Below are 26,863 nucleotides of genomic sequence, written 5' to 3' on the forward strand. Positions count from 1 at the left end.
TTAAACAGCAGCTCCCCAACAAATCCTGCTAACCCTGCACTTTGCAGCCAGGCCACAAAGCAAGGGGCCACACCCAGGGTTAGGTTTGGAACTGCTCCAGGTCACACCCTAGTAAAATGAGTAAGCAGGGGGCCAAGGCCTGCCCACGGGACTGAGGGGCATGGGACATCTGGAGATGGACAGGAGAGGAGGCTCCGGCCCTCACAGGCCTTTAGGGTGGTCTGATGCAAGAAGGTTCCCCTACTTCTTGGCTTGTGACTCAGACAAGTAACTTCAAGTCTCTGCTCAGTTTCCTCATCTGTAAGATGCCTCATCCCAGGCATCTTGACCAAGGTAACAAATGAGAATGCCAAGCAGTGCCTGGCACATGAGAGGCATCCAGCAGAGAGAGGCATTCTTATTGTGATCACTGAGCCCCCTCCAGGAGGGAGGTATAGACAGAAGCACCCAAGTTTCTCTGGGAGGGAAGAAGTTTAAAAGCATAGCTGCTCCTGAAACTCCGCCTGGGTACCTGAAAGCAGCTGGCCAGAGGAGGGACTGAGCCTCTTCTCTCGGGCACCCACCACCCACCGGGCCAAGTCACGGTGGCAGAGAAGAGACTCATGATCACCTGCCTTGCGGAACCTTTGAAAGGTCACACTTCTCTGAGCCTCAGTTTCCCCCATACCATGGAGCTGCTAGTGCTATCTGCTTCACAGGGCACACTTTTTCTGTTGTTGTTGTTTTGGCTGTAAAATGCTAAACACAGATACCCAGTCCCAGTTATCCTAACCTGCTTGACCTGTAAGATGGGAAGAGTACTCTCACTGCCTTTTAGTTGGAAAAAATGTACAGGAAACAATAAAGGGAAGATTCGAAGCTTGAGCATAGGTAAAGCATAATTCCAGGAGTGGGGAGATGGCTAGCGGTATGTGCCAGCTGACTGACTCGGGTCTAACCAGATACCTATCAGCAGTGGGGAGTGGTCTTACCCCTTTAGCTGAATTTACTCACAACTGGGCAAACATATACCTCAGCCTCCCCTCCCTGCAGCCTGCTTCTAACATCTACAACCTGGAGCTGAAAGTCAGCCAAGAGGGTTAGTCCCACAGCTACCCCACAGAGACACACGCTTCCAAGAAAGGGAAACTGAAGCCCAGACTGGGGGCCAAGACTTATTCAAGAGCCCAATAAATGAACAGCAGTTCAGACCAGAATCCAGAATCCAGACACCACCCCCACTCCCCCTGGGCTTTTCCCACTGCACTCCCACCTGATGGCTGTTTCCGTTCTTATGGGCTCCAAGAATTCCACTCCCAGAAACACACCCTGCCCATGGTGCCACTGTGGGCTCTCCCTGGCAGCCACCTTGGGGGCTTGAGGAGGGAAGTCAATCTGAACTGGAACCCTAGGGACCGCCCCGACTTGCACCTGCTATTGGCTGCCTGGACCTGGAAGGAGCTAGGGCAAAAAAATTGGGAAGGAGTTGGCTGGAGGGAAAATTTGGAGTCTGTCCATCCAAGCCAAACTGTACCTGTGAGACCTCTATCCCCTCACCCCCGCCATCCCCGTTCTAGTGCTCGCTGTGTCCCTAGGCCAAGCCCTGTGTCTAGACAATAGCAGGTGCCAGTACCAGTTTCTTGGCCAAACAATGAATGAATGAATGGACCGTGGCAATGCTGGTCCTGTGGATGCCCCAAGCTCACAAGGAGTCCTGGGATAATGGTTGGGTCTCCACCCTCCCAGTGCTCACGCCAAGCCACTCCAGTGCATGACGTTATCTCATCCAAAACTGGAAAATTAAGGGCTCTTCTGCTCAGATATTGGGGACAACGGAAAGTTCTGGAAGTGAAAGCTCATCTCCCAAAACTCGACCTGCTTCCCTCAAACCGGGATCCCCGGCTCCCCTCCCTTCTTTCCCACGCCCGGCGAAGCCCAGGGGGAGGAGGCGCGGGGGTCCCCAGCATTACCGGCAGCCGGCCGGCCGGCGCGCACCGCACAGCTGGGCCCTCCGGTCCGTGGGGGGTGGCGTCGAGGCAGGTGCCGGGCGCCGCGGCGGGCGGCACCGGCGGCGGGAACGGCGGGTGGTAGCAGGCGGTGGTGGTCTGGCGGAGCTGCGGGCTGCCGAGGCCCGGCGGCCACACCTCGGCGGCGCCCATCGCGGCCAGCCCCTTGGGGAGCGGCCCGGCGGCGGGAGCCAGGGCCGCGGGCCCCCGAAGCATGGCGGGTGCAGCGCCCCCTTCCCCCCGCGCGCGGCGCTCCGCGGGCACCTGCGGGCCCCGAGCCCGCGGCGGCTCACACGGCCCGCGGCATGGCGTGGAGGCCGGGAAGCGCCAATGAACGCCCGCGGGCTCGGCCGGACCCTCCCCTCCTGGCCGGCTGCCGAGCGCCGCGCTCCGAGGTCGCCGCCGGGGAGCCGGCGCCGCGCAGAGCCGGGCCCGGGGCTGCCCCGCCCCGAGGCGGCCGCGACCCGGCCGGCCCGCGCGCCCGCAGGCCTCGGCTCGGGGGTCCGGCCCGCTCCGGTGCGGGGGTTCTGGGGTGCGCTCGCTCAGGCGGGGGCGCGACGCGCTCGGTCAGAGGAGGGCGCGGACGGCGCGGGCTGCTCGCGCCTCGCTCTCTGGCCCCCGGGCCCGTCTCAGCCTCTTTTTTCCTTCTTTTTTTTTTAGCGCCAAACTGCGTGCCGCGAAATTCGGATCTCCCGCGGAAAATGCCGCGCTCCGATTGGACGGCGCGACGGGCGAAGCCCCGCCCCCCGGAAAGAAGCGGCCCCGAAGCCCGGCGGGGAGACCTTCGCCGCGGCTTAAAGGGGCCGCCGCGCTGCCGGGCCCGGCGCCGGCGCGAGCCGCCCACCTGAGGGACACCCCGCGAGCTGGCGGAGGCAGCCCGCGCAGCGCCCAGAGCGCCAGCGGGAACATCGACACGGAGTCCTGACGTGAGGCCCAGACCTTAGGCCTCGTGTTAATTTGATGCATTTATAGCCAAACCAGACCCCCTTCAAATAAAAGCTTGTGGGGAGGGCCGGTTGGGGGTGGCGAGGGGCAGAGTCCAACATTTATACCTGTTCCTAGAGGAATACTAACCTCTCCTGAGCACCCACAGTATGTCAAGCATCCTGTTGGATCATGACATGTGTGGCTTAATTTAATTCAACAAGCCTGGGAAGGGGGTGCTACTCTAGGTAACGCAGGCAGATTCACTGATTTGAGAACTGGGCTTCCCTGTGGGCCAGCTCTGCTCCTGAGCCTTTGCTTGTTCCAATAAAAGGCTCTTCCCCCGCTCTGCCTAGCTGTGCCCTGCTCCTTGCAGGCACTGGGGGTCCAGAGTGGAGAGCTCTGTCTTGTATTCCCCAGAGCCCATCACTGTAAATATTCAAACATCTCCAGATTTCACCTAGATAATCCTTTTGTCAGGAGAGCCTCCCTCCCTGATTGAGAATCTTCTGTGCTGATAATCATCCATTTACAGTCCTCTCCTCTCCAGCTTAGGGATGCCACAGCTGAGTAGGGACCTCTGCTAGTTCCTCCTGCAAGGCAGAGCTGCAGGAGGCTGCTGCTAAATTCTTCCAGGTCTGTGGAAACCTGCCTGGTGTTTTGAGATATTTATGCAAGTCTGAACCGGGTGTTCAAAGCCGTGCAGATAGTCCCCAGCGTAATACCTCAGATCCTGAGGATGAGGTGGCAATAATACATAGTGATTAAGAATGCAGAGTTTGTAGCAGACAGACCTATATTCAAACTCGGGCCCTGACACTTTTATTAGCTGTGCGACTCCACACAAGGTTTTTAAACTCTCTGAACCTGTTTTCTCCTCTCTAATAATACCCACCTGATAGTATTGTGGAGAAATCTCACAGGGTGATACATGTAAAACTCTCAGCACAGAGCTTGGTTCACAAGGTACATCAAGGAATGACAGCTGTTGTAAATTTCTGGTTTTATCTGCAGTATACAGACCCCTTCACTCCAGTAAACATATTTCACTGGTCCTTTAAGGCCCAAGTAAAACCTCACCTCCTCCAGGAAGCCTTCCCGGCCTATGTCTCCTCTCCCAGTCAGAGTGCCTCTTGCCCTCCTTGGACTCTAAGTATGTTCTGCCTCAACAAACAAGGCTTTGTTTTCATGCCATGTTCATCAGTTATGTTCTACGTGCCCTCAAGGATCCAAATGGTAGCTCTCTGAATGCCCCTCAGCATCTAGGGTCTGGTTTAGCATGCAGATGGCTGGTAATAAATATTAATTATATGATTCATTCATCTTCCCAGCAAAGAGAGGATCTGAAGTCAGAAACTCAGGGGCCCCAATTCAAGTACCAGTCTCACTTCCTAGTGGAGTGACTCTGGACAGGCTGCCACTGTCCCCTCTCCACCCTGTCATCCATCAGGCAGGGTCACGCTTCCACTGGGCCAGCTTCACGGGACATCAGCACCATTACTGACATGACGGTGGTGATAATGGTGGCTACCGTTTCTGAGAACCTACTGTGTGTGCCCGGCCCCCACTCTCAGGCATCTCCTCTGATCCCACAACACCCCTCTATGACTGGCACTATCATTATCCCCATTTTACAGATGAAGGAACCTGGAAGGAATTGTGGCAGAGCAGGTTTGGGGAAAGAGTAGGGCCCCAGGGCCAGGAAGAGAAATGGGGGTGGCAGGGTGGGGCTGAGATGAGACAAGGGAGCCAGCAAGGGGGCTGGGAGCCAGCTCTCTGCGGTTGAGTTTCGGGCAGCTGGGGCTGATTTTAGAGTTTCACTGCCTGGGAACGGACTAATTCCTGGGAGAGGGATGGGGCACAGCCCTGCAGTTCCTCTCCCTGAACTTGAATCCCCACCCCATCCATTCCTGGACTTGTGCCCTCACAGCCCTGCACCTCTCTGGGCCTTGATTCCCTCATCTTCGAAATGGGGATGGCCAAAGGGACATTTCCATTTACACGAGGATTCAGTAAGGTGCTGGATATAAAATCCTTGGGGAGGAGCTATAAAATATATTTAATATATATTAATGTTTGTGAGGTGGGCCCGAAGAGGCCCTCCATAAAACTACCTGCAGTTTTCCATTCCTGCCCTCCATTCTCCCACTTCAAGGGTTTTGCTTACATGCTCCTCCCCTCCAGAGCCCTGTGCCTGAATCTGGCCATTCTTTCAAGGCCCAACTCAAATGGCCCAGTGGCTTGAGCAGTCAGAGGTTGGACATCTGACTTCTTGCTGCACCCAGGCTTTGTTTCCATCTTTGTGCCCCCTCCCCTGGGAGTGCCAGGCCCTTTCAATGATGATAATAAGAACTCATATTCCCCAGGAGTTAAGTTTCAACGGTATCACTGTGACGGCTTGAGTTCGATCCTGGGCCAGGGAGCTGACATACATGGCGCAGCAGACTTCTCCTGACTCCCCGCTGCTCCCCTCAGCAGTGTATTTCTGTTCCTCACTCTCTCTGGTGAATCCTCTCACACCTGCCCCCCGCACCTCTGGCCTGTACCCCAGGACTTGTATGCATACATTTTTTTAAAAAAATCTGAATGGCATGTGAATGCACTGTGTGTGTGAGATAATGTTAACCAAGTGTATTGAAGAGGTAAATGATTTGAATGGACAAATCTCCAGAGAAGGTACACAGAGGCCAGTAAGCACATAAAAAGATGCTCAACATCAACATAAACTGTCATGAGAGAAATGAAAATCAAAACCACGAGGAGAGTCGGTCACCTACTAGATGCCTATAATCAAAAAGACTGACAAGAACAAGTGTTGGCCACAATGTGAAGAAAGTGAAGTCCTCGCACATTGATGGTGGGGATTCAAATTGGTGCAGCCATTTTGGGAAGCAGTTCCTCAAAAAGTCCCACAGTGTTACCTGATGACCCTGGAATTCCACTCCTAGATATAAACCTGAGAGAATGGAAAACAAAGGTTCACCCAAAAACATGCATGTGAGTATTAATAGCAGCATGTAGAGGGCAGGAAAGGACACAGGGCAGGTTTTCTAATATCCAGCAGACCAGGCAAAGGAGGAGTCAGAGCCCTCAGTGGTTTTGCAGGTTTTTATTGGGATTACCAGGTACATGGCAGGGAGGGGCGCTGGGGGGCGGGGAGGCTGGCAGGCCTCCCAGCCCCCAGCAGGTCTTCACCCTGGGCTCTCCCGCCTTCTCTCGGCTTCTGCTTCTCTTGCTTCTCTCTTGGCTTCTCTTTCAGCTTCTGCTGGCGTCCCCGTGACGCCGCCTTAAAAGCCCAGTCTCAGCCCAGGTGAATCCCATCTACCTATGCCCACACCCTACTCCAGGTGCCCGCCATCAGGCATGCATTCAGGACCGCAAGGATCCATCATCTATCCTGATGGTGGGAAGGCAGAAAAGCCTGACATTTTTCCTTACCCTACACAGCGTTATTCATAACAACCCCAAAGTAAACAAAACCCAAATGAATGGAAAAACCAACCAGCGAATGGATAAGCAAAAGCAGTAGAGACCACAATGGAACATTATTCAGCCATAAAAAGGAATGAAGTTTTGATATATACTAAAACATGGATGAACCTTGGAAACATAGTGTTAAGTGGAAGAAACCACATGTTGTATGGCCCCATCTATATGAAATGTCCAGACTGGGCAAATCTATAGAGACAGAAAGTAGATGAGCGTTGCCAGAGGTGGGTCCGTTTTGTCTTGCAGATGAGAAAAATGGAGACCCAGAGAAGCAAGGACCACTGTGCCTGCCTTTCTATGAAACTTTGGATTTGTGGCTTCATGAGACCAGAGCCCTCATTTTCTCCAGTGTAAAACAGAGATAATGAGGCACACCTGACAGGGTGTTGCACCTCCTTTTTCCTTCTCTCTCCGCCTTGGTGGAAAGCGGGTGGGGTTTAGTGGTTAAGGCTGCCATCTAGAGGAGAACTCGGGCGAGTCCCCGAAGCCCAAGGGGCAATGAACTCCCCGACTGTGGACTTGGCCAGGAGATAAAGGAAGTGAGAGGTGCAGCCCCGCTGGGAAGCCCGGGGTTACCATATTGGCCAGATTCCTTCCAGATGTTTCCAGACTCTGGAGATGTTTTCCACAGATGCTGGGTCCTGTGGAGGTGGCTCCACGCTGGAGAAAGGCAGTTGGATTCAGGCCCCATAGAGGTGCCCGGAGAGGCCTGGGGAAGCGCCACCTACAGTTTGTATGACTCAGTTTATTATTTCCCTTTTCTGCTGCTGGAGCTTTTGACATACACCCCTGACCTTTGCCCTCCAAAGTTTAAGGTGTAGCCAGTAGTGCCCCCCCACCCCCCTCGACCCCGTGGTCTGGCCATCCCAGCCCTCCCAGCCCCTCTGATCTCCAGCTCCCTTCACACCGGACTTTATATTTTGATCAAATACACTCTCCCCCTGACTCCCGCTCCCACCTCCCTGCCGGGGGTCCTCTCTCCACCTCTTCCACCGGGACAGAAAGGCTGTTCTCCCACGAGTCACTGGGAATGTTACACATGTGATCTCCAACACCACTCAGGAAAAATAAGTGAATTTTAACTCTTCAGACTAACAAGTGAAACCTGGGGCAGCGAAACTATTGTGAACAATTACTAGCATTGAAAACGAAGACTCACAATTCTTTGGAAATAAGCAAGACATTCCGTCTTTGGAGGCAGGGCAGCCCGGGCCGCGGCCGCCTGAGGCGGGGATGGCCAAGGCGCGGTGGGCGCATCCCTCCCACTTTGGAAGCCGATCCTGACCCCTCTCGCACCTCCATTCGGGAATCTCCATCTGCTGTCATTTCACACTGTGGTTGTTTTCCTGTTCTGTCCTCTGCCGGATCTAAGCAGCTCCTCTTCTTTATCTTTGCAGAGTAGAAGCTTATCGAACAGCACTCGGGAAGGGTCTTTGGAAGAGGTGACAGTCCACGCCTCATTCCTTCCCAGGAAAGTCTTCGGCTACTGTCGGAATCTCTCTTTCACTCATGGGGGGTGAGGCCAAAGAGGGTCAGAATTCTCATGCACCTCTTGTCCCGGCCCGTGGAGAGAGGGAAAGCCTAACTTCTCACTTCTAGCTCTGTAACACGGCAGCCCCAATACAAAATGGGGTGCCTGACTGTGGATCCTCACCTGCGTGCTTAAAAGGACTTATCAATGCTCTGCTGCAGGCACACGCGAAAGGTTAATAAAAGGTTTATTTACAAGGGAAGGGGAAATGAGGAAATGTACAGCTCAGGGAGAAGAGTGGGAGACAAAGTTTTAAATGCGTCCTACCCCATCCGCCGATCTGGAATCCCAAAATGGCGCTCTGAGAGCTGGCCGCGAGCCAGGAGCCGTGAAGCCAGGAGAGACCCCAAGGCCCACGTGTCTGGTTTTTATACCACACCTGGCTGCTTAACTCCACCCTCAGGTCCCAGCCACCTTCCCTTTGGTGGTGACGGGATTTGTCTTTCCCACTGTCCTGATGGCTTTGGTCTGGAGTGGGGGTGGCGTCCACAAAGCCTGCATGGAATGAGCTCAGGACATCCTTTCCCCCTAACAGCTCCACCCGCCCCGGGCCCCAGTGACCATTTTTCTCTGTACCAAGAGCAGATTCCCCCCCAAAAGCGATGCTAATAATAGCCAAGCAAGCACAGTCACCCCCTGAGCCCACAGCAGCCATCACAAGAGCCCCATGAGGAACCACGGTCAACCCTGCTTTACAGGTGAAAGGACTGCGGGCAGGAGCAGGTCCCAGCGGTGAGCGAGGGCACCCAACTTGAGTGGCAAGGCCGGGAATTGGATGTATTTACGATGCGTCTGTCACAGCTTATCATCCTAACATCCCCATGAAGCATATATTGTTATCACTCCCGCTTTACGGATGAAGAAACAGAAACTCAGCGTTTAGGTAACTTGCCCAAGGTCACAGGGTTGGTGATGGTGGCGCCCCGGCTGGCTGGGGTCACCCTCTCCATCGGTCTCTGTCCTTCCTTCCAGATAGCCTCTGAAAGCACCGCCATTCGCCTCTGTGATAGGAAAAGAACACCCATCACAGTCTGGTGGTGAGGATCAGATCCTGCATGTGTGGGCATCTGGGACGCAGCACACAACCAGGAGGAGGTCATGATTTTTGTTCCTCTCCAGAGCTGACGATGGCAGCAGCTGGCCGCCAGAGGGAAGCCGCGGGCTGAAGACCTACAGCCTTCCCCGGGGCCGCCCGGGTCAATGGTTAAGGACTTGGCTGGGCCCTTTTTTTTTTCCCCTGTGCCCAACTCTGGGATCAAGGATCTAGCTCATGTGTAGAACCTCACAGAACTGACCTTGCAAAAGTAGTAAGGTTTCTGCCTTCACCACAGCCCAGGTCCCTGTGCCAACGACAATTCTGAGACCAGGAGGGTGGGAGGATGTACGCGGAGGGGAGCCCAGCTGTGTCCCATTTGGCGGTGGTAGTGGTGGGGGGCAGCAATTATCAGCAATGCCCCTTCTGCTGGAGGCTGGGTTCCTGCAGCCACAGCTGCAGGGTGGAGGGTGGCAGGGAGGGCTTTGGAATTGTCTCCCTAGTGGTTTCCATGGTTACAGATTGATGCAGGCAGCCCACTAGGCTGGGTCCTTTATCTGTATTGTCTCCTGGGGAGACAATGGGCTTTGGAGATGGGGGTGGGGGAGCACTTCGAACAGATCATTGCTTTAGCAGGGGCCTTGTGTGCCCTGCTATGTGGAGCCCCTGACCCCGGCTGCTGGGGCTGAGAGAGTGAGGTGTGGGGGTCAGTTTTGGGGCTCACTCCTGGCTTTAGGGTACACACAACTGCCACAGAGACCTGGAGAGGCCATCTTCTGAGCTGGAAACAGCAAAGCTGCAGAGGCCTCGGGGAATTAAAAGGCACACACTTTGGAGTCAGCCTTGATCAAATCAGATTGTGTTCCTCACTGCTTTGACATAGGCAAGTTGTTCTCCCTGAGTCTCAGTTTCCTCATCTGGAAAGCAGGGACAATACCTACTTTATAAAATGACTGTGAAGGGGGGTTAAGTCTCAGTGCTATCACCAGCCACTGCCACCTGGCAGGGAGCTGACCCACACGGCCCAGCAGACCTCTCCTGTCTCGCCCACTGCTCCCCTCAGCAGTGTATTTCAGTAGATCCGCCTGTTGTGCTCCCCATTTTGTCTCTGGTGAATCCTTTCACCCCCCCGCACCTCTGGCCTACACCCCAGTTCTTGTATGCATAAGTAAATAAAAATAAATCTTTAAAAAGTGACTTGGGGGGCAGTGCAAGACTCCGTAAGGGATTAAATGAGATGATAGGAAAGTGCTTAGAAAAATAGAAATCCAACCCCTAGCCCACAGCCCTGCCTTTGGGGACTGAAATCTACCTGAAATATGCAACACAGGATCACAGTGAACATTAGAACTGGGGTGAGTTGAATCTTTGGTGCTGTCCAGATTAAGAGCTTTTCAGCAAGAAACAGGACTTGGTGGGAGTGGGGGGTAGTCTCAGGATCAGGAATTATTCCAGGAAGACCTGCCACACTGCATCAAAAAATAACAAAAAACAAAAAAAAAAAAAAACCCAAAACCAACAAACCAAAGCTGAGGGCAGTAAAAGGATTTATCTCTCTGCCACCACCCAGTTTAATCACCTTGCCCTGTAGCCACCTCCTCTTAGGGAAGGGTGTGTGTAGGTGGAGAGGAAAGGAAGGAGTAAGGGAAAGCTGTTGTCTTTTATGAGACGCTTTTATGAGGCAAGTTGATCATTAGCCCCATTTTATAGATAAGAACACTAAGGATGGCTACCCAGCTGGATTGGCTACAGAACATTTAAGACCTAAGAATAAAATTCACCTGTCTATAATATGGAAGAACTCATGCAGGGGAAACAAAACAATCCCTCCCCCTTTAAGTCATGGCAGTGGGAACCACAAACTTTTAAATATCCATCCCTCATCCTTCCATGATGCTGCACTTATCCCAGAGCCTCCCAAACAGGAAGGGTTCCAGAAATGGGAGTTCTTATCACCAGCATGGTTATTATCAAGTTTATTACCACACAGTCAATGCTGGGCATAGAAAAGTAAATAAACTCCTGCCTATCTTTGAGGAATTCAGCCTTGTGAGAGGGCAGGACGGCACAAGACAAAATATCTTGTACCTTTGTTCGACTTCACGATTTGCAGAGCACTTTCTCTGGACCACCTCACTGAATTCTTAAGATAATCTGGTGAGGCAGGCGTCCTTTGCACTTTAGCGATAAGGAGAACAAGGCTCTGTGGGCTTCAGTGAGTTACCCAGACCCTGTAAAATATGAATTAATTATGAAATAGAATTGTAGGAGGAAAAATTCCTTTATGAGATTAACAGATGATACTGAAATGCAATCAAGTATATGAATTATGTAAGGCCCCACTGTAGCCCTGTTTCATTAAAGAATATATCAAAGATGGTTTTTACTGAGTTAGAAAACAAGTTAGGTTTTCTTTTTTAAAAGATTTATTTTATTTATTTATGCATACAAGGCTGGGGTGTAGGCCAGACATGCGGGGGCAGTGGTGGTGGGAGATTCACCAGAGACAGAGTGGGGAGCAGAACAGGCAGACTGACTGTTCTGTTCCGATACACTGCTGAGGGGAGCAGCGGGTGAGACAGGAGAGGTCTGCTGCACCATGTGGGTTAGTTCCCTGACTGGGAATTGAACTCATGCTTCAATGGCTGCTGACAGCTTCATAGTGCTGAGACTTAACCCCTTGCGCTACCAGGGAGGCCAAAAACCAGTCAGGTTTTTAAGACTTCTCATGTATGGAGCCAGGATTATGTGCCAGGCAGATTTCATGCATTTCTTCAATCCTTGTAATAATGCTGAAAAGTGGAAATGGTCAGCTCCCTTGCACAGATGAGAAGCTGAAGCTCAGAGAGGTGAAGCTACCCATCCAAGGTTGCACAGCATGGACAGGATGATGGCAGGATGGATCCAGGCTCTGATACTCAGGTTAAGACCTGGAGCCACGACTTCCTTCCAGGTCAGTGTAGCCAAGGAACCCTGCTGCTGAGGAGCCATTCCCCATTCTTGCCTGGCTCCACAGAGCATGCCCAGTAGAAGGGAGAGCAAGTGGGCCATTGTCCAAGGCCAAGAGGGTCTGCGTCAGCCCATTTAGGAAGCAGCACCGCATAGCTCGGCCTCCTCAAAGTGTGTGTGTATGTTCATGTCTGCACACACGCACATGTATGACCGCGGAGCCTCAGGTGCTGGTCTCACACAGCCACATGGTAAAAATTGAGTATACCTTCCTGAGCTGCCCATTTTACCCAAAGGAAAAGAAACAGAGACAGGGCCTCCCCGGTGGTGCAGGGGTTAAAGTCTCAGCACCATCAAGCTATCTCCAGCCACTGCAGCATGAGTTCGAGCCCCAGCCAGGGAGCTACCCACATGGCGCAGCAAACCTCTCCTGTCTCGCCCACTGCTCCCCTCAGCAGTGTATTTCAGTCAATCTTCCTGTTCTATTCCCCACTATCTCTGGTGAATCCTCTCACCCCCCACACCTCTGGCCTACACTCCAGTTCTTGTATGCATAAATAAATAAAATAAATCTTTTTTAAAAATTGGAGACATGATTTTATATGACAGGGCAGCTAGCGGTAGAATTATGCGAAGACCAACTTCACAAGCTACGTTTGAGACAATGAATGAAACTAGCATGGGGGGGGGTATTCTTATCATGTGCAAAGCACTCATCGAAGGGTTCTAAATGTCAACTACTCCCATCCTCTCAACAACTGTCTAGTGTGGACTTTTATTGCCCCATTTTATAGCTGCAGATCCTGAGGACAAAAGAGGTGAAGATGCTTGTCATTCACACAGCCTGTCCACGGAGGAGAATTTCAACAGCTGGTTCTAGAATGTCTATATGAGCCAATGTTTGTCCACCTGAAAGTTTACAATAAAGCAACTAGTTCTTCCTCAACCTCCTCTTGATAAGATTCAAGGGCTGCCGCGGTGAGCAGCTCACGGTGTGGGGTTTGTCTGCTGTCTTATTTCATTCCTCCAACCACCCACAAAAGAGGTGCCACTGGGACTTTAACAGATGAAAACTGAGGTTCCGACTGGGTGGTGGGTGGGGGTGGTAACATACATGTTTAGAGGGGTATGAACAATATCTGGTGTTACAACCCTTCAGCAGATACAATAGGGGGTGGGGGAGACAGTGTTGTAAACCCACCTTACGGCAATAAAAAATTAATTAATTTTTGGGCCCCCTTGGTGGCACAAGGGGTTAAGACGCAACCTATGAAGCTATCGGCAGGCACTGTAGCACGAGTTCGATCCCCAGCCAGGGAGCTACCCACATGGCACGGCAGACCTCGCCTGTCTCACCCGCTGCTCCCCTCAGCAGTGTATTTCAGTCAGTCTGACTGTTCTGTTCCCTACTCTATCTCTGGTGAATCCTCTTACCCCCTGCACCTCTGGCCTGTACGCCAGTTCTTGTATGCATAAATAAATCTTTTTTAAAAATTAATTTTTAAAAGTAAATAAAAAGAAAACTGAAGCTCTGAGAGGTGGGGTCACTCAGCCAGTCACACAGCTAAGAAGTGGCAGAGATTGGCTGGCTCCCAGCTCTGTCTGCCCACAGGGCTGACGTTCATACCCAGATGACACCACCTCTGGCCCTTAGGTCCTCTCGCCCAAGTGCTTCCTAACCCTACCCCCAACTGACATTCTCTTTTAGACATGGGTGTTCTGGGGCCTCCCTGGTTGCCTAAGGGTTTAACCTCAGCACTATGAAACTATCAGCAGCCACTGCAGCACGAGTTTGATCCCCGGCCAGGGAGCTACCCACATGGCACAGCAGACCTCTCCTGTCTCGCCCACTGCTCCTCTCAGCAGTGTATTTCAGTAGATCTGCCTGTTCTGCACCCCACTCTGTCTCTGGTGAATCCTCCCACCCCCTGTACCTCTGGCCTGTACCCCAGCGCTTGTATGCATAAATAAATCTTAAAAAAAAAAAAAAAAAGACATGGGTGTTGTCATGCATAAGCTGATTCTGGACCAAGGTGAGCCTGGACAGGCAGCCTCACCAGATTGAAGCCTTCTCCTTCCACCTACTAAAAACACAAAAACACGGGGCCTCCCTGGTGGTGCAAGGGATTAAGCACCGCACTATGAAGCAATCCGCAGCCTCTGCAGCACGAATTTGATCCCCAGCCGGCCAGGGAGCAACCCACATGGTGCAGCAGACCTCTCCTGTCTCGCCCGCTGCTCTCCTCAGCAGTGTGCTTCAGTCGATGTGCCTGTTCTGTTCCCTACTGTCTCTGGTGAATCCTCTCACACCCTGCATCTCTGGCCTGTACCCCAGCTCTTGTATGCATAAATAAATAAATCTTTAAAAAAAAATACATTTGCCTCAATAGAAACATAAATTGCGGTAATGAGAAAGTCGTAGCTGGGCACTAAGTGGGAGTGTGAAGATCTGGCTTCAGCTCCTGGTTCTGCGATGGGAATCTTTCCACATGACCCTGGATGAGTCACTTCCTTGTGCTGAGACTCAACTTCTCTGTGAGAGGGGATGCTGCTGCAAGCAGTGACTGAGGACCTGCCCTGTGCCACAGGTTTGCAGGTGCTTCACATTCAGTTGCTCCCCAAATCCTCATGACTGTGGCCAGGATTCTGGCAGGATTACAGGAGGAGCTTGCCCCAGGCGGCAGAGCCTGGAGGCTCTGCATGGAGGGCCTGGGCCCTGCACCAGCCCGCAAGACCCCATACTGCGGAGATGTTCCTGGCTGGAAGTGAAGAGCACCCAGGCTGGGACGCTGTGACAGCTCACACTGACAACACCGTCACCCCAGAAAATGAGGACGGAATTGAGCTAGGAATCTGACCACCAGACCCAGCCAGCTGCTCAGGTCACGGGGTGGGGGGGGCATAAAGTGTCAGGTGCTTTATGGGTGTCATCGAATTGAATTAATTGAATTAGCACAGCAATAGAGCAGCATAAAGGACTCTTGAAGTGATAGCATAACTGAGACAAGACAAAGCCAGGATTTCACCCAGCATCTGAGTCCCAGACTCACCGCATCTGATCCTGGAATAATGTCACTCCACTCCACTTTGTTTCCTTGTAACGTTGGTGAGGAAAAAAATAATCCTGGGCGACCCAAAGTTGAACGGGAGGACATTATTTGAGGACCTACTTGACACATCATTTTGCTTTTACAGTTTCCAAGAACCTACTGACAGTGGCGAGGAGGGCTGCGGTAGCTGCCCGAAGCCAACTCAGTGCGGCCCAATGGTTTGTACCAGATTTTAAAGGCGCTGCAGACATCAAAAGCACCGGATGGGATGTGGAGGCTGGGTTGGCGATCTGAGCTCTGACATGTATTCCTCTGGCAGATCCCTAATACCTGTGAGTCCTGAAGGGTAAAATGAAGGCAGCCTCCCCTGCCCCCCACCATTTACTTTGAAAGGCTGCGCACCACTGAATGCCATCTTTCCAACCTTACTTACTGCCTTTTGTATCTGGAGTCAAATCTGCGGGGGGGGGGGGGGGGGGGGGAGAACAAAGTGATTGGCAGGCCAGAGGGCCAATCTCTATGCCCCTGAGGGCCCACCTGGATGAACCCTCCTTGGAAACTGGGATTAACTTTTCATACATCCCAACCCATTACCAGACCTGTTAAGGAGCCTGCTGGGGAAGGGCCATGTGTGAGTCGGGGAGGGGGAGATGTGGTCATCTGTCCCGGTGGTCTCCCCAAGTCCTCACTGTCTCCATGTGTAACCTGGAGTGACTCAGCATCCTGAGGTGTCTTGAAAACTCCTTTTATGCTGAAATGACATAGGCAAGAAACAAAGGAAGGTTCAAGAAGAACCTGGGTCAGGGCCTCCCCGGTGGCGCAGCGGTTGAGCGCTGGCTTGCGAAGCTGCCCGCAGCCTCTACAGCGCTGGTTCGATCCCCGGCAGCTCCCCGGCCATCGGAGGAGGGTCCCACATGGCGCGCAGACCTCTCCTGCCGCCCGCTGCTCCCCTCAGCAGTGTACTTCGGTCCTTCTGCCTGCTCTGCCCCCCGCTCTGGCTCTGGTGAATCCTCTCACCCTCCCGCGCTTCTGACTCTACCCAGTGCTTGTATAAATAAATAAATAAATCTTTAAAAAAAAAAAAAAAAAAAAAAAAAAAAAAGAAGAACCTGGGTCAGTGAGCAGGCTGGCTATTTTGGGGAGTCTGCCATGTACCTCATTGCCATACAACTCCACACACATTTAGCCCCAAACCGACCAACTGCCAGCTGGCCAGTGACCACCTCCACTCAGGGAAATGGGTTCCATATGTTTTCATAAGGATCCAGCTAAGTCCCCCCCCCACCACCCTGCAGTTCTTCAAGAGTGTACATTCCCTGCTTCTAGCTCACACTTGGCCACTCTTGTTTCATTTGCTCCTAATGAGGGCCTGAGGGAGGGGGCTAGGTGGTAATGACAGGAGATAATGCTTTAGGGTTTCATTCTCCAGATCCTCAGGGTGAGGGGCTGTGCCAGCCCCATAGAGTCCTCTGCGAGAGATGTGGGGCCTCAGATGTCCCCTCCCTAAAGCAGAAATAACAATGCCTGCTCAGGGTAGGTAGAGTATGGCAAGAGTCCTAGATAAGAAGCTAGGAGGCTTGGGCTCCAGGCTGGCCTTGAAAACTACTAACCACTGTGTGCCGCTGAGCTGGCGTCTTTCCCTCTCTGGGCCACATCTGTGACCTCCAAGGCCCTCTGTCCCTGACAAGCTCTCAATGTATGAACAAATAACAGAGGTACAGTGAAGAGCATCAACTTAGCTGTTAAACATGGGTGGTTGCAGGGTGAGGTCCCTGGAAAACCTAAGGCCTCCCAACTACGGCCAGTGCTACTGCCAGTCTGGGCTCCTTTGACCACGGTGTGGCCTGGGGAGGGCTTCTGCGCTGGCTTCTGGCACAAAACAGGAAAAGGGTGGTGTTGAGGGGAGGCAGCGTCCCCAGAAGAAAGGTCAGCCCCACTGCTTGGGTGGCCAGCCCCCAGTCACCGGGGGATGCGATTCTGAGCACGACCCCCTCCCCTTTATCTGGCATGTCAAAGGCAAACCCTAAGTCCTGGTCTCAGGGTGACCTACTACCCCGGTTTCCACGTCCAGGGATCCCACCCCAAGACGGACTCACTAACCTTGACCACCAATACGACTCGGGATGCCCCTCACACCCTGCCCACGACGAAGCGGGCCGGACTGGCGTCCTGCTACCCACGCGCATCCCCAAACCCTGCCAGGGCGGCTGCACCCCGACTCTGTTACCCCTCACTCTAGTTTCACGCGCATCCCCAAACCCTGCCAGGCGGCTGCACCCCAACTCTGTTACCCCTCACTCTAGTTGCACACGCATCCCCAAACCCTGCCAGGCGGCTGCACCCCAACTGTTACCCCTCACTCTAGTTTCAGACTGAACCCTGATTTCAGCCACAAAGTGACCCCCTGACCTTGCCACCGACAGCCCCTTAACAGGAAAGATAATCAGAGAACAATTACACGCTGAACGCTCAGGGCTGCAGGGCGGGGGAGTGGGGGGGGGCAGCGGCTTCTCGGAGGACCCGGAGGGCTGGGGTCACCCTCGGAAGGTCGGCGAGGCCGGGCGCGGGGCAGGTCGCAGGCGCTCGAGGAATGCGGGCCGCCCGCGAGGGCGAGGACGGGGGGCGCGCGGGCCGCCCGGCCGGGGCGAGGCCGCCGGGCAGGAAGCGGGCGGGGGGCGCAGCGGGGGCCGCGGGCGCGCAGCCGGGTCAGCGCCTCGGCCGGGCGGGGGCCCCGGGCCGGGAGGCTGGGAACCGGGAGGCCGCGCTGCTGGCAGAGCGGCGGGGCGCGCGCGAGGCTCCGGATGGGCTGGGAGCCCCGCCCGCGGGCTGCGGAGGGAGCCGGAGCCAGAGCGGAGCCAGAGCGCAGACATCCGGGCGCCAGCGAACACCTGCGAGCGGCCCCCAGGCCCGCGGGGGGAGCGCGGGCGGGCGGGCGGGCCGGGCCGGGCCGGGCCGGGGGCGGGGCGGGGCGGGGCGGGGGCGGGCCCGGGGCCGCCCCGCCCGCCGGGCTCGGGGCCACGTGGGCCGAGGCCCCGCCCGCCCGGAGCAGCCGCGGGTGAGCGGGGCTGGCTCCCGAGGAGGCCGGGGGGCCGGCCCAGGAGCCCCCGCGCCCCGATGCCCCTCTGCGGGAGAAGAGGCAATGGCGGCTGCTTTTTGGGGTGTCGCCTGCGGAATAGGGAGCGGTGGCCACGAGGCGTGCTGAGTCCGGGAAGACAGATAATTGAGGGCTGCCCGGCGGACCCACGGCCAGGGAGGGCTGCAGGGGCCTCCCGGAGAGGCCGCCAGCGCTGCTGCCACGGGCGCGAGTTTGAAGCCCTGCTTTGTTACTTAGGAGCCTGGGGACCAGCGACAAGTGACTTCGCCTGTTTTGAGTCTGTTTTTTAATTTGCCAAGTAAAACTCCCTTCTAAATATCTGTATTTCAGAGCTGCTGGCATAATGAAGGCGACACCCAGCTCGCCGTGGGCCCAGTAGAAGCTCCATGCATGGGTTCTTTAATGCAGACCCCCGCCCCCCCAAGGGCAGTACCCCCATTCCTATTTCACAAAAGGAGGAGGGAGAGCTGGGGTGGCCTTCAGTCTTTCGCTCAGTTAGCACCCACTAGGGACCAAATATGTGCCAGGGGTAGGAATGGAGAGGGAAAGGGGCCGATCTGGAGTAGAGGTGAGGGCATGGACTTTGAACCTAGGCGGGCCTGCATTTACTTTTCATTGCTGTGTGACCTGGATCAGGTTTTTCAGCCTCTCTGAATCTGTTTCCTCTGTAAAATGGGGTTGAGGATACCCACTTGCCTGGGGGTGTGGTGAGGATTAGAAAATAATAAGACAAAATAGAGCCTGGCACCTGGTAGGCACTGGATAGGTGATTATGACAGAAGACTCGATTCCTCTCTAGAGTTTTCAGACCTGGGGCCAAATTGCTTTCACTCTCTAATGACTAGTGAATTGGCTTGCTGGTTTCAGCTTTTGTCCCAGCCACCTGAACAGCTCGGTCTCAGCGGACCTGACAGGCAATTTCCTTGGAATTAGCTTAATAATACCTTGTAGGTGTGTGATGCATTTCAAAGAACTTTCCCACCATTATCTTCCGTCCAGGGAGGCTGCAGTACGAGAACCACCAGCTGCTGGGTAGGGGAGCCGAGAGGCTTGGAGAGATGAAGTGGTTTGCTCAAGGTCACACGGCAGATGAGCCATTCGGCTCTTTCAGACTTCCACGGTCCCACAAGCTCTAAGCAAGCAGGAAGCAGCAGGCTGTGGCAGAAAGGGTACACGGGACTTTGAGTTAAGTGCCAGGCCCTACTGTGATTAATGATGCGATGTGGGGCCAGGTGCGCCTGTACTGTAGCCTCCAGCTCGGCAATCTCTGCAGATGTGAAAACTGAGGCTCAAGGGACAGGGCCTCTGGCTTGAGAGCTGTACCCCGTCTGACCCTCCAGAGCCAGCACAGCCCATCTACCGGCTGATGCAAGTTAGATCCAGCCTGGGTCTTGTGCTTACCTCTGTTGAGGCAAGATTTCTTCCATGGGGACTGAGGCCTTCCCAAGGGACTGGAGGCTTGCTATTATGCTGCAAAACTGGTGTGTGTGTGTGTGTGTGTGTGTGTGTGTGTGTGTGTTTTTATTTCTTTTTTTTTTTTTTTTTTTTTTATAGAGGCATGCTTTATTTATTTGTTTGCTGGTTTGTTTGTTTGTTTTGTTTATACATGCACTGGGTACAGTCAGAAGCGCGGGAGGGCGAGAGAATTCACCAGAGCCAGAGTGGGGAGCAGAGCAGGCAGAAGGACCGAAGTACACTGCTGAGGGGAGCAGCGGGCGGCAGGAGAGGTCTGCGCGCCATGTGGGACCCTCCTCTGGTGGCCGGGGAGCAGCCGGGGATCGAACCGGCGCCGCAGAGGCCGCGCGCAGCTTCGCAACCCAGCGCTCAACCGCTGCGCCACCGGGGAGGCCCTGTGTGTGTTTATTTTCTAATGAGAGTTCATACCTTCCATCAGGGGAGAGCAGGAAACAAGTTAAGGACCACTGGTTGACTGGAAGGATAGTGACAAAGACAAGAAGTTGCCTCCCCACCACATGCCCCTGTTCACCCCTGAAAACTCACCAGGGTTGAGGCGTGAAGATGATGATGTGACCTGTTTGTTATGAAATATTGAAGCAATTTATGCCAGGGGCCAACACACAGATGAGATCATATCATAAACAGGAATCTAGTGGGGCCAGGAAAGTGGTGGAGCCCACCTGGGGTGCTGCCAGGTGGGAGCTGGGGGGTCTGCTTTGGGAGTTTTATCCTCTGTCCCCCTCTCAGGTCTGGCCCTGAGAGGAATGACCAGTCTCAGGCACTACTTCTGCCACTAAAATCAGTCACTGTAGTTAAGGTTAAAATCCCATTTCTGCTCCTGGAGGGGGAAGGAGCCAGATGGGAACCTGGTTCAGACCCATTATCCACTGAGTCTCAATTTCTCCATTTCTGCTCCTAATGAAGGTGTTCTGTGAAGGAAATACCAGAAATGAAGGTTGTGGGGCCTCCTCCTCAGCCAACCAGAGGCATGTCCTGACTCCCACGCAATAGAGGAGGGATTGGCATCGGCATTCCCCCAACAAACACCAAAATGCTTCTGAGCAGAGTTGCTGGGGATTTGGAGGGAGAGACCCCTTTCCTATTTTTTTTTCCCCAACTGTGGAAGCCCAAGAAGTCAAACTAGAGAGCATGAGAAGGAAAATGAAACCAGGCCAGTGGTGTCCATCTTTGAAATGGGTCTATCACCACCTCTGTCTGGGCACCAAGTGAGGCTCCACTCTTTCCACCTCCCCTGTTAAAGATCTCACAAAAAGTTAACAATTAACAGGATAGCCATCTGCCCGTGAGCTGTCACCGAGTGAACTGGGACTCCAGACACAGATTTCTATGCAAAACCCCCAACTTGCTGGGTGAGCATGTGCCAGTCAGTCCCCTTGAGATGCCAGGGCCAGGATCTTCTCTGCATCCAACCCTCCCTCAGTGCAGGGATCCCATCAGGAGCCCTTTCCACTCCCCCCTCCACCCCCGTGGTAGCTGTGCATTTTTCCATCTCCCTTCGAGAGGAATAAGCACATTTGTTTTTCCCAAGCTTCAAGAAGAACATCAGTCAATCCTTGCAAGAAAGTGTTAACACTTAAGAAATCAAAATACATAACACAACTGTTTAAAAACTGTTTTATTATGCAAAATGTTAACTTTTATAAAAAGTTTAATATACATCGCATGGTTACAGAAAGTCACCTTCCTGCAAAAAAGGTACAAAAGCTTATATACTCTATTATAGAGTTCATAATCAGGGCAACTGAGCCTCTCTCCAAGGTGACCAGAAGACCAGCTCTCCCGCTGCCTTGGCAGAGTTTGGAGAACAGCAACACCTCCCCACACCTCCACACTCTCAAAAAGACAGTCTTTAAAATTGGGGGGGTGGGGGTGGGAGTGGAAGGGGACTGGGTGGCGTTGCTCAGCTGGTGCCCAGCGCTAGCTCGGGTTCTTCCGGCCACCCAAGTTCACAGTCCTTGGCTCCCGGGCGCCAGGTCCAGCCTTGAGGCAGGGGTTTGGGGAAGTCAAGTGGGCAGGGCGAGGCTGGGGCCCATCCATGCCCTCGGGCTTCCGGCCGTAGAGTCCCGGGGTCCCAGCGGAACGGGCGCCAGCACCTGCGTTCTGGGTGGGGGAGGAAAGACGACCAGGGAGCCGTCAGTTTCCGCCGAGCGCGCCGAGGCGGGGGCCGCCCGCAGACTGGCCGGCGCCAGGGAGGAAACTTGGTCTCTACCTCCAGCTGATAACTGCGCGCCCCGCGCTGCCCCCACCCAGTTGGCGCCAAAGGACCACAGGCGGAGCGCACCCCACCCCTCCCTCTTGGAATAGACCCGGGGTGGGGGGAGGCGAATGCAGAGGAAAACACCGCTCCCTTAAGGACTCCCAGCTATTTTGTTTCGTGGGTCCTGCGCCTACTTTCTCGGGTCTTTGGCCACCGAGGCAGGGACAGCGCGCGCTTAAGGCTGAGACGCACACCAGACGGGCGCTGGAATGGGTCCCGCCATTCGTTTGATGTGACCCAGTGGGCCAGTCGCTGAACCCCCCAGGCCTCGGTTTCCCTACCCCGGGGAGGTGGGGGTGGGGCGCCCGTCCCTCTAAAGGCCGCCAGCTCCAGGATCTGCCTTCGCGCCCCGCCCCCGAAGGCGGGGAGACTCACCTGGAAGCGCCAGGACCGCCAGGTCAGTGGCAAAAACTCCTCTTGTCGTTAGAAATCACAAGTTCCGGAGCGAGCTCGGCTGTCTGAGAGGGGGGAAAAAAAAAAGAGGGAGAGTTACGCGTGGCTGTTGGACGGTCTCGGGGTGCAGCAGCATCCCTGCTCTGGAGCTCAGCGCCGCCCGGCTCCCCTGCGCGCCCACCTGAATGGGGAGATGCGGGCAGTCCGGGGGTCCCGGGGCCGGCTCCGCCAGGACCACCTGCAGGTCGAGAATGTAGTCGATGACGCGCTGCAGGATTTCCACCTGGCTAAGCTGCGTGCCTCGCGGAACCCCGGGCACCAGCTCCCGCAGGCGCGAGTAGCAGTGGTTCATGTCGTCCAGCAGGCTCAGCGGCTCCTCGGCGGCGGGGCCCTTGCCGCGGCCGCGCGCGATGGCCAGGCTGCGCTCCGACAGGCAGCACACCGCCTCGTAGCAGCCGCGCACGGGGCTCAGCGCCTTCATGCTGAGGAATGAGCTCGGAGGTGCGGCGGGCGCGAGGACGAGCGGAGCCCCTAGAGCAGCCAGCAGTGCGCGCACGCTCGCGGCGGCGGCTTTTATAGAGCGCGCCGCGAAGACACGCCCCTTTATGCAAAACGCGCCGCCAGGGCCCCGCCCCCTCCGGCCCTGGGCGTTCCCAGCCTGGTTAAATTGCAAACAGGCTTCCTTCTGCTGGTCTGACGCCGAATACCACGGAGCCGCGGATTCAAAGAATGAGGAAGCGCTGATACTGGGGAGAGGCGGAGAGAGGCGGGCCTCGTTGCCAGCAAGGATTTAAAAAATCACTTAAAACCATTAACTTTAAGAATTTGCCTTTTCCTGGCAGCGCCCCAGATCTTTAAGCTCCCCTGCCCCCTGCCAGTCCACCCACAGCCCAGCACTAGTTAGAACCCTCAGCTCCTCCGAGGTCATAAATCCCTGAACAGCAAAGAAGCTTTTTTTTTTTTTTTTTTTTAAGCGAAAGATTTTTCAAGGGAAACTTGTAAGGAATTAGTGCCGCCTTGTTCCCCAATTTGCTGTTCGTCTGACCTCCAGACTCACTGGCGTCAGGAATTATCTTGTGACCAGAGGGGAAAAAAATTAATTGCGGTGAAGCTGAGGTTACAATGAAGAAAACAGATTTGGGCTAGGCGCTGAGATTGCAGGAGGAGGAGGGGAAGGGGGTTTGAGCAAAGAACACTATTTATTTGAGCAACAGGGAGGGAAAAAAAAAAGAAAGCAGCCTGCATTTGTGCTTTTTGCACGGGGAAGAAAAAGAGCTCCCATCCATCGGCCCTTTGCACTCAGAAGGAGCCAAATAGATGCCCAGTTGTGTTTTGGAAGTGAGTTTGATTAAATTTCGGACAGGGTTTTTATCTTGGGGGATGGCTAAGGGGGCAGAATGGATGATCTCTATATAACCTGTTTTCAGAAAAACCCATAGTCAGCGAATCTCTTAACTCTTGCTTGCCCCTTTTCCTTCATTCTCTGCACACCTTATGCAGAAAATAATAGCTGGTAATTTAATCTCTCTATTGTCTGTCCCCTTCTGCTAGGGAAGGGCAGGCCACCTGGACTTGATTATTCTTAGCCTTGCTGAAATATCTCCAGCTCTATCTGATAGCCCAGGAAAGGGACCAGAAGACAGGGAAGCTAAGCCCTTGGAACAGGACATTACAGTCTGTATTCTTTGCTTGTCTTTTTGTCACTTCCCAGGACTTTGGAGAATTTGCAGCCCACAAAATGCTGGTTTCTATCTTGCAACAACCAAGTAGAATCCCCCAACGGTTGTTTCCTTAATCAATCAGTTGGTAAATATTTATGCAGTCGATTCACATAAAACAGTGGCTCCTGCTTTCAAGAATCTCACAATTTGGGGAGACAAGATTAACACAGGAAACAATTAAGAGTCCAGTCGTATGTGGCACTGATTAACAGGACAATGGGAGCTCAGAGCTAGGAGAGTTTCAAAATAGTCATAGAAAGGACATTGGACCAGGAATTGGGAGTCCTAGATTTAAGATCCCAGCCCTGCCAATAAAGTTGTTATGTGATCTTGAACAAGCCCAGGTACCCAGGTCTTAGTTTTGTGAATAAAATGAGTGGTGCTAAGTGATTATTTGAAATCCTTTCCAGAAGTCTAGGATGTTACGAAATTTGAATAGGCAGATGTGGGACGGTCAAGGACGCAGAAAGGGGATATATAGAAAATATGTCCGATATCATACCACAAGTAATGGCAGAGCCAGGCCTGAAACCTCATTCTTTGCCATCATACCATAGGAGTTTGTATCCTAAAAAAGAGGTCTTTGAAAGATTTCTTCCAAGAATATTAATGTTTTCAAGAATATCTTCTCTAGGATAAGTGTTAGGGGGAAAAGAAAATAACCTGGACAAGTGAGTCTGTATATACCACTGACATCAACTGAGGGGTGTGCTGGCTGTTTGCTCATGGAAGGGAAAATGGTGGCTATGCAGACTCCTGGATAATCAAATAGAAAACCCTTTCCTTTTCTTTCTTGCAGACTTCTGTGGTTTGGGCGAAATGACCAAGCCCAGGAGGTTCTAGAAAAATCATGGCATTCAGAGCCAGACAGATTTATGTTCAAATCCCTTATTTTTCTTTTTCCAGCAATGTAAACTTTGGGTAAGTCAACTCTCTGTGCCTCAATTTCCCCAATTATAAAATGGAGCTAATTAGATCTACCTCATCATTCAACAAATCATTATTAAATGTCTCTTCTCTGCAAAGCACTCGACATGATCTCTATCAGATCTTAGTTTCCTAGCTGCCTGGGGAACCAGCATGGGGCCAACTGGGCGATTGGTGCTGTCCATAGGTCCAAGTAGGTTGTCCTCTCTCCTTTCCCCTCCTCCATCACTGCTTCTGATGCCTCAGGCCTCTATAGATGTTTGTGAAGCACCTTCACATTTATTATTTCCCAAGATGCTTTCAAGCTGAAATGCCCATGGGCATTGTGACATAAGGCAGGAGAGAGCTATAGCAAGACGAGCAAGCAAAGTAATTCCATCCTGGCCATGCTAATATCTTACAGCGTTGCCTTGGATCAATTTCCTTCCTTCCTGGGCCTCCTTTTCTGAAAAATTGAGGGAGTGGGGAGCAAATGATTTCTTAGGGTCCTCTCCCTCTCCAACCTAAGATTCTAATTCGGAAAGACACAGGTTTGGGGTGGGAACCCTGAATAAAGTGTGAACCCCAGAGACTTCTTTTTCCCAACAGCGGACTCGCTGACTAGCCCAGGCCTTCTGCAACTTGTTTAGCTGTGGCGGGGGCCTCAGCCTCTTATTCCAAATGCCTCTGAACTTTCTGTTCCCAGTTCTGCTCCTTTTACCAGCTTTTTCCCCCCTCTTGCATTTTTTATTTTTATGAAAGGATGTCATTAAGGCTTTTGTCTGCGCTGTTTTTGTTTCAGAACTTTTCTCACAATCCTATTTTTTGTTGAGGAATCCGCTCCTTTGCCCAGCTGTGGGTCCCGGTCCCACAGCTGTGTTGATCTAAGACTCAGCCCCAGACAGCCTGGCGCCAGGGTGGGACGTCATGCGTTCACACAGGGATGCGTGTCCCAGGCAACCTTTCCTCGGGCAGTCACCGGCCGGCGACTGCCGCCCCCACCAATCAGCGGCCGACACCCGAGAAAGGGGCGGGGCTGCAGCTCCCCGGCCCGCGAGCGGCTTGTGAATTGCAGATGCAGAGAACTTGATAACGTCCCCTGAATTGGGGCCCGTTAAAGTCCCCCCTCCCTTTTAGCTCTGTCTTTTCTTTCTTTTATTTGTTCTCTTTCTTTGCACCTTCTTCCTTTATCTTTCCATGGATATAGCTTTTCTTCTTCTTCGTCTCCTTCCTTTTTTTAACTATCTCCTCCCAATGTCAGGAATCATTTTGTAAGCATTTCCAGGAACTGAATCTTCCTTTGCCAAAATAAAAAAACCTACGAAAAAAAAATTTCAGTGTTGTGCTCTCTGATTTTTTGAAGAGTTGGCAGAACTATTAAGTTATATTGTTTTGTCTTTACATTTTTTTTTTAAATGGTGGGGGGTCCCCGAGCTGTTGATTTCAAAGCCCAAGTAATGATGATGAGAAATGCAGATGTGTTTTGCCTAAACTGAGCTTTCTATCTGTATATCTGGCTACCTATTTTTTTGCCATTTATGTTGTAAAGTGGGGATCAAGAGAAACTCAGAAACTTATCCAAGGTTACTTTGGATGTCAGCTGCGACCTGTCTGGTACCCAGACTTCCCCTTCACTTGGCCTTCTGTCCACTCTGCCCCTACTTTTCATTAGTATTAGCATTAAGGTGCTCTGCTGCGGTCTAAGAATATCTAGCTAACAGGTACCTGTTAGCTCCCAAAGTACCTGTAAAGGTGTGCTGAGGACTTCCTAAGCGTACACATAGAACGCACCCTTCTCCCTTCAACAAGGCTAGACCTCAAAACAATACGAAGAAGGCATGGGGAATTTAGAATCAGACCAGCCTCAAGTCCTTGTACAGACTATCTACCCTCCCTTGGCCTCAGTTGCTCCTCTGTAAAATGGGGGAGGAAAATAATTCCCACCTACCTCACAACTGGGAGGCTCGAAGGGGACCTGGGATGGATGGAGAGGGCTGTGGGAACCAATTAGTTATTTTTATGTGCTGTGATGTGATGTAGCCCCTGGTGAGG

The 26,863-nt window shown here is 53.1% G+C and overlaps 2 protein-coding genes across 7 annotated transcripts in view; both read right to left on the bottom strand.

Annotated features, from left to right (window-relative positions):
- Nucleotides 1-2,201, bottom strand: part of E2F2 (E2F transcription factor 2) — a 33,007-nt gene extending 30,806 nt beyond the window's left edge. For all 6 annotated transcript variants that reach the window (XM_054691702.1, XM_054691701.1, XM_054691700.1 and 3 more), the window contains exon 1: nt 1,950-2,201. In XM_054691702.1, coding sequence (XP_054547677.1) covers nt 1,950-2,201 — 252 coding nt within the window. The remainder of the gene's footprint in view (nt 1-1,949) is intronic.
- A 17,705-nt stretch (nt 2,202-19,906) lies between these two features.
- On the bottom strand, nt 19,907-22,747 carry ID3 (inhibitor of DNA binding 3). The gene is made up of 3 exons (XM_037498520.2): nt 22,366-22,747; nt 22,167-22,249; nt 19,907-21,634 (listed from the first exon to the last, which is right to left on the bottom strand). Exons 1-2 carry the CDS (start codon nt 22,663-22,665, stop codon nt 22,190-22,192), a joined length of 360 nt encoding a protein of 119 aa, XP_037354417.1. The 5' UTR covers nt 22,666-22,747; the 3' UTR covers nt 19,907-21,634; nt 22,167-22,189.
- Between the last annotated feature and the right edge of the window lie 4,116 nt (nt 22,748-26,863).

The sequence above is a fragment of the Talpa occidentalis genome, unplaced genomic scaffold, assembly GCF_014898055.3.
Source record: "Talpa occidentalis isolate TD23 unplaced genomic scaffold, MPIMG_talOcc4v2.1 talOcc4.9, whole genome shotgun sequence".
Classification (NCBI taxonomy): Eukaryota; Metazoa; Chordata; class Mammalia; order Eulipotyphla; family Talpidae; genus Talpa; species Talpa occidentalis.

What these genes read in the sequence shown, in the direction of transcription:
- ID3 (XM_037498520.2), bottom strand. Translation starts at nt 22,665, where the DNA reads ATGAAGGCGCTGAGCCCCGTGCGCGGCTGCTACGAGGCGGTGTGCTGC. An exon ending in GCCCGCATCTCCCCATTCAG is followed by an intron (nt 22,250 to 22,365) that starts GTGGGCGCGCAG and finishes CCCCCCTCTCAG; the next exon opens with ACAGCCGAGCTCGCTCCGGA.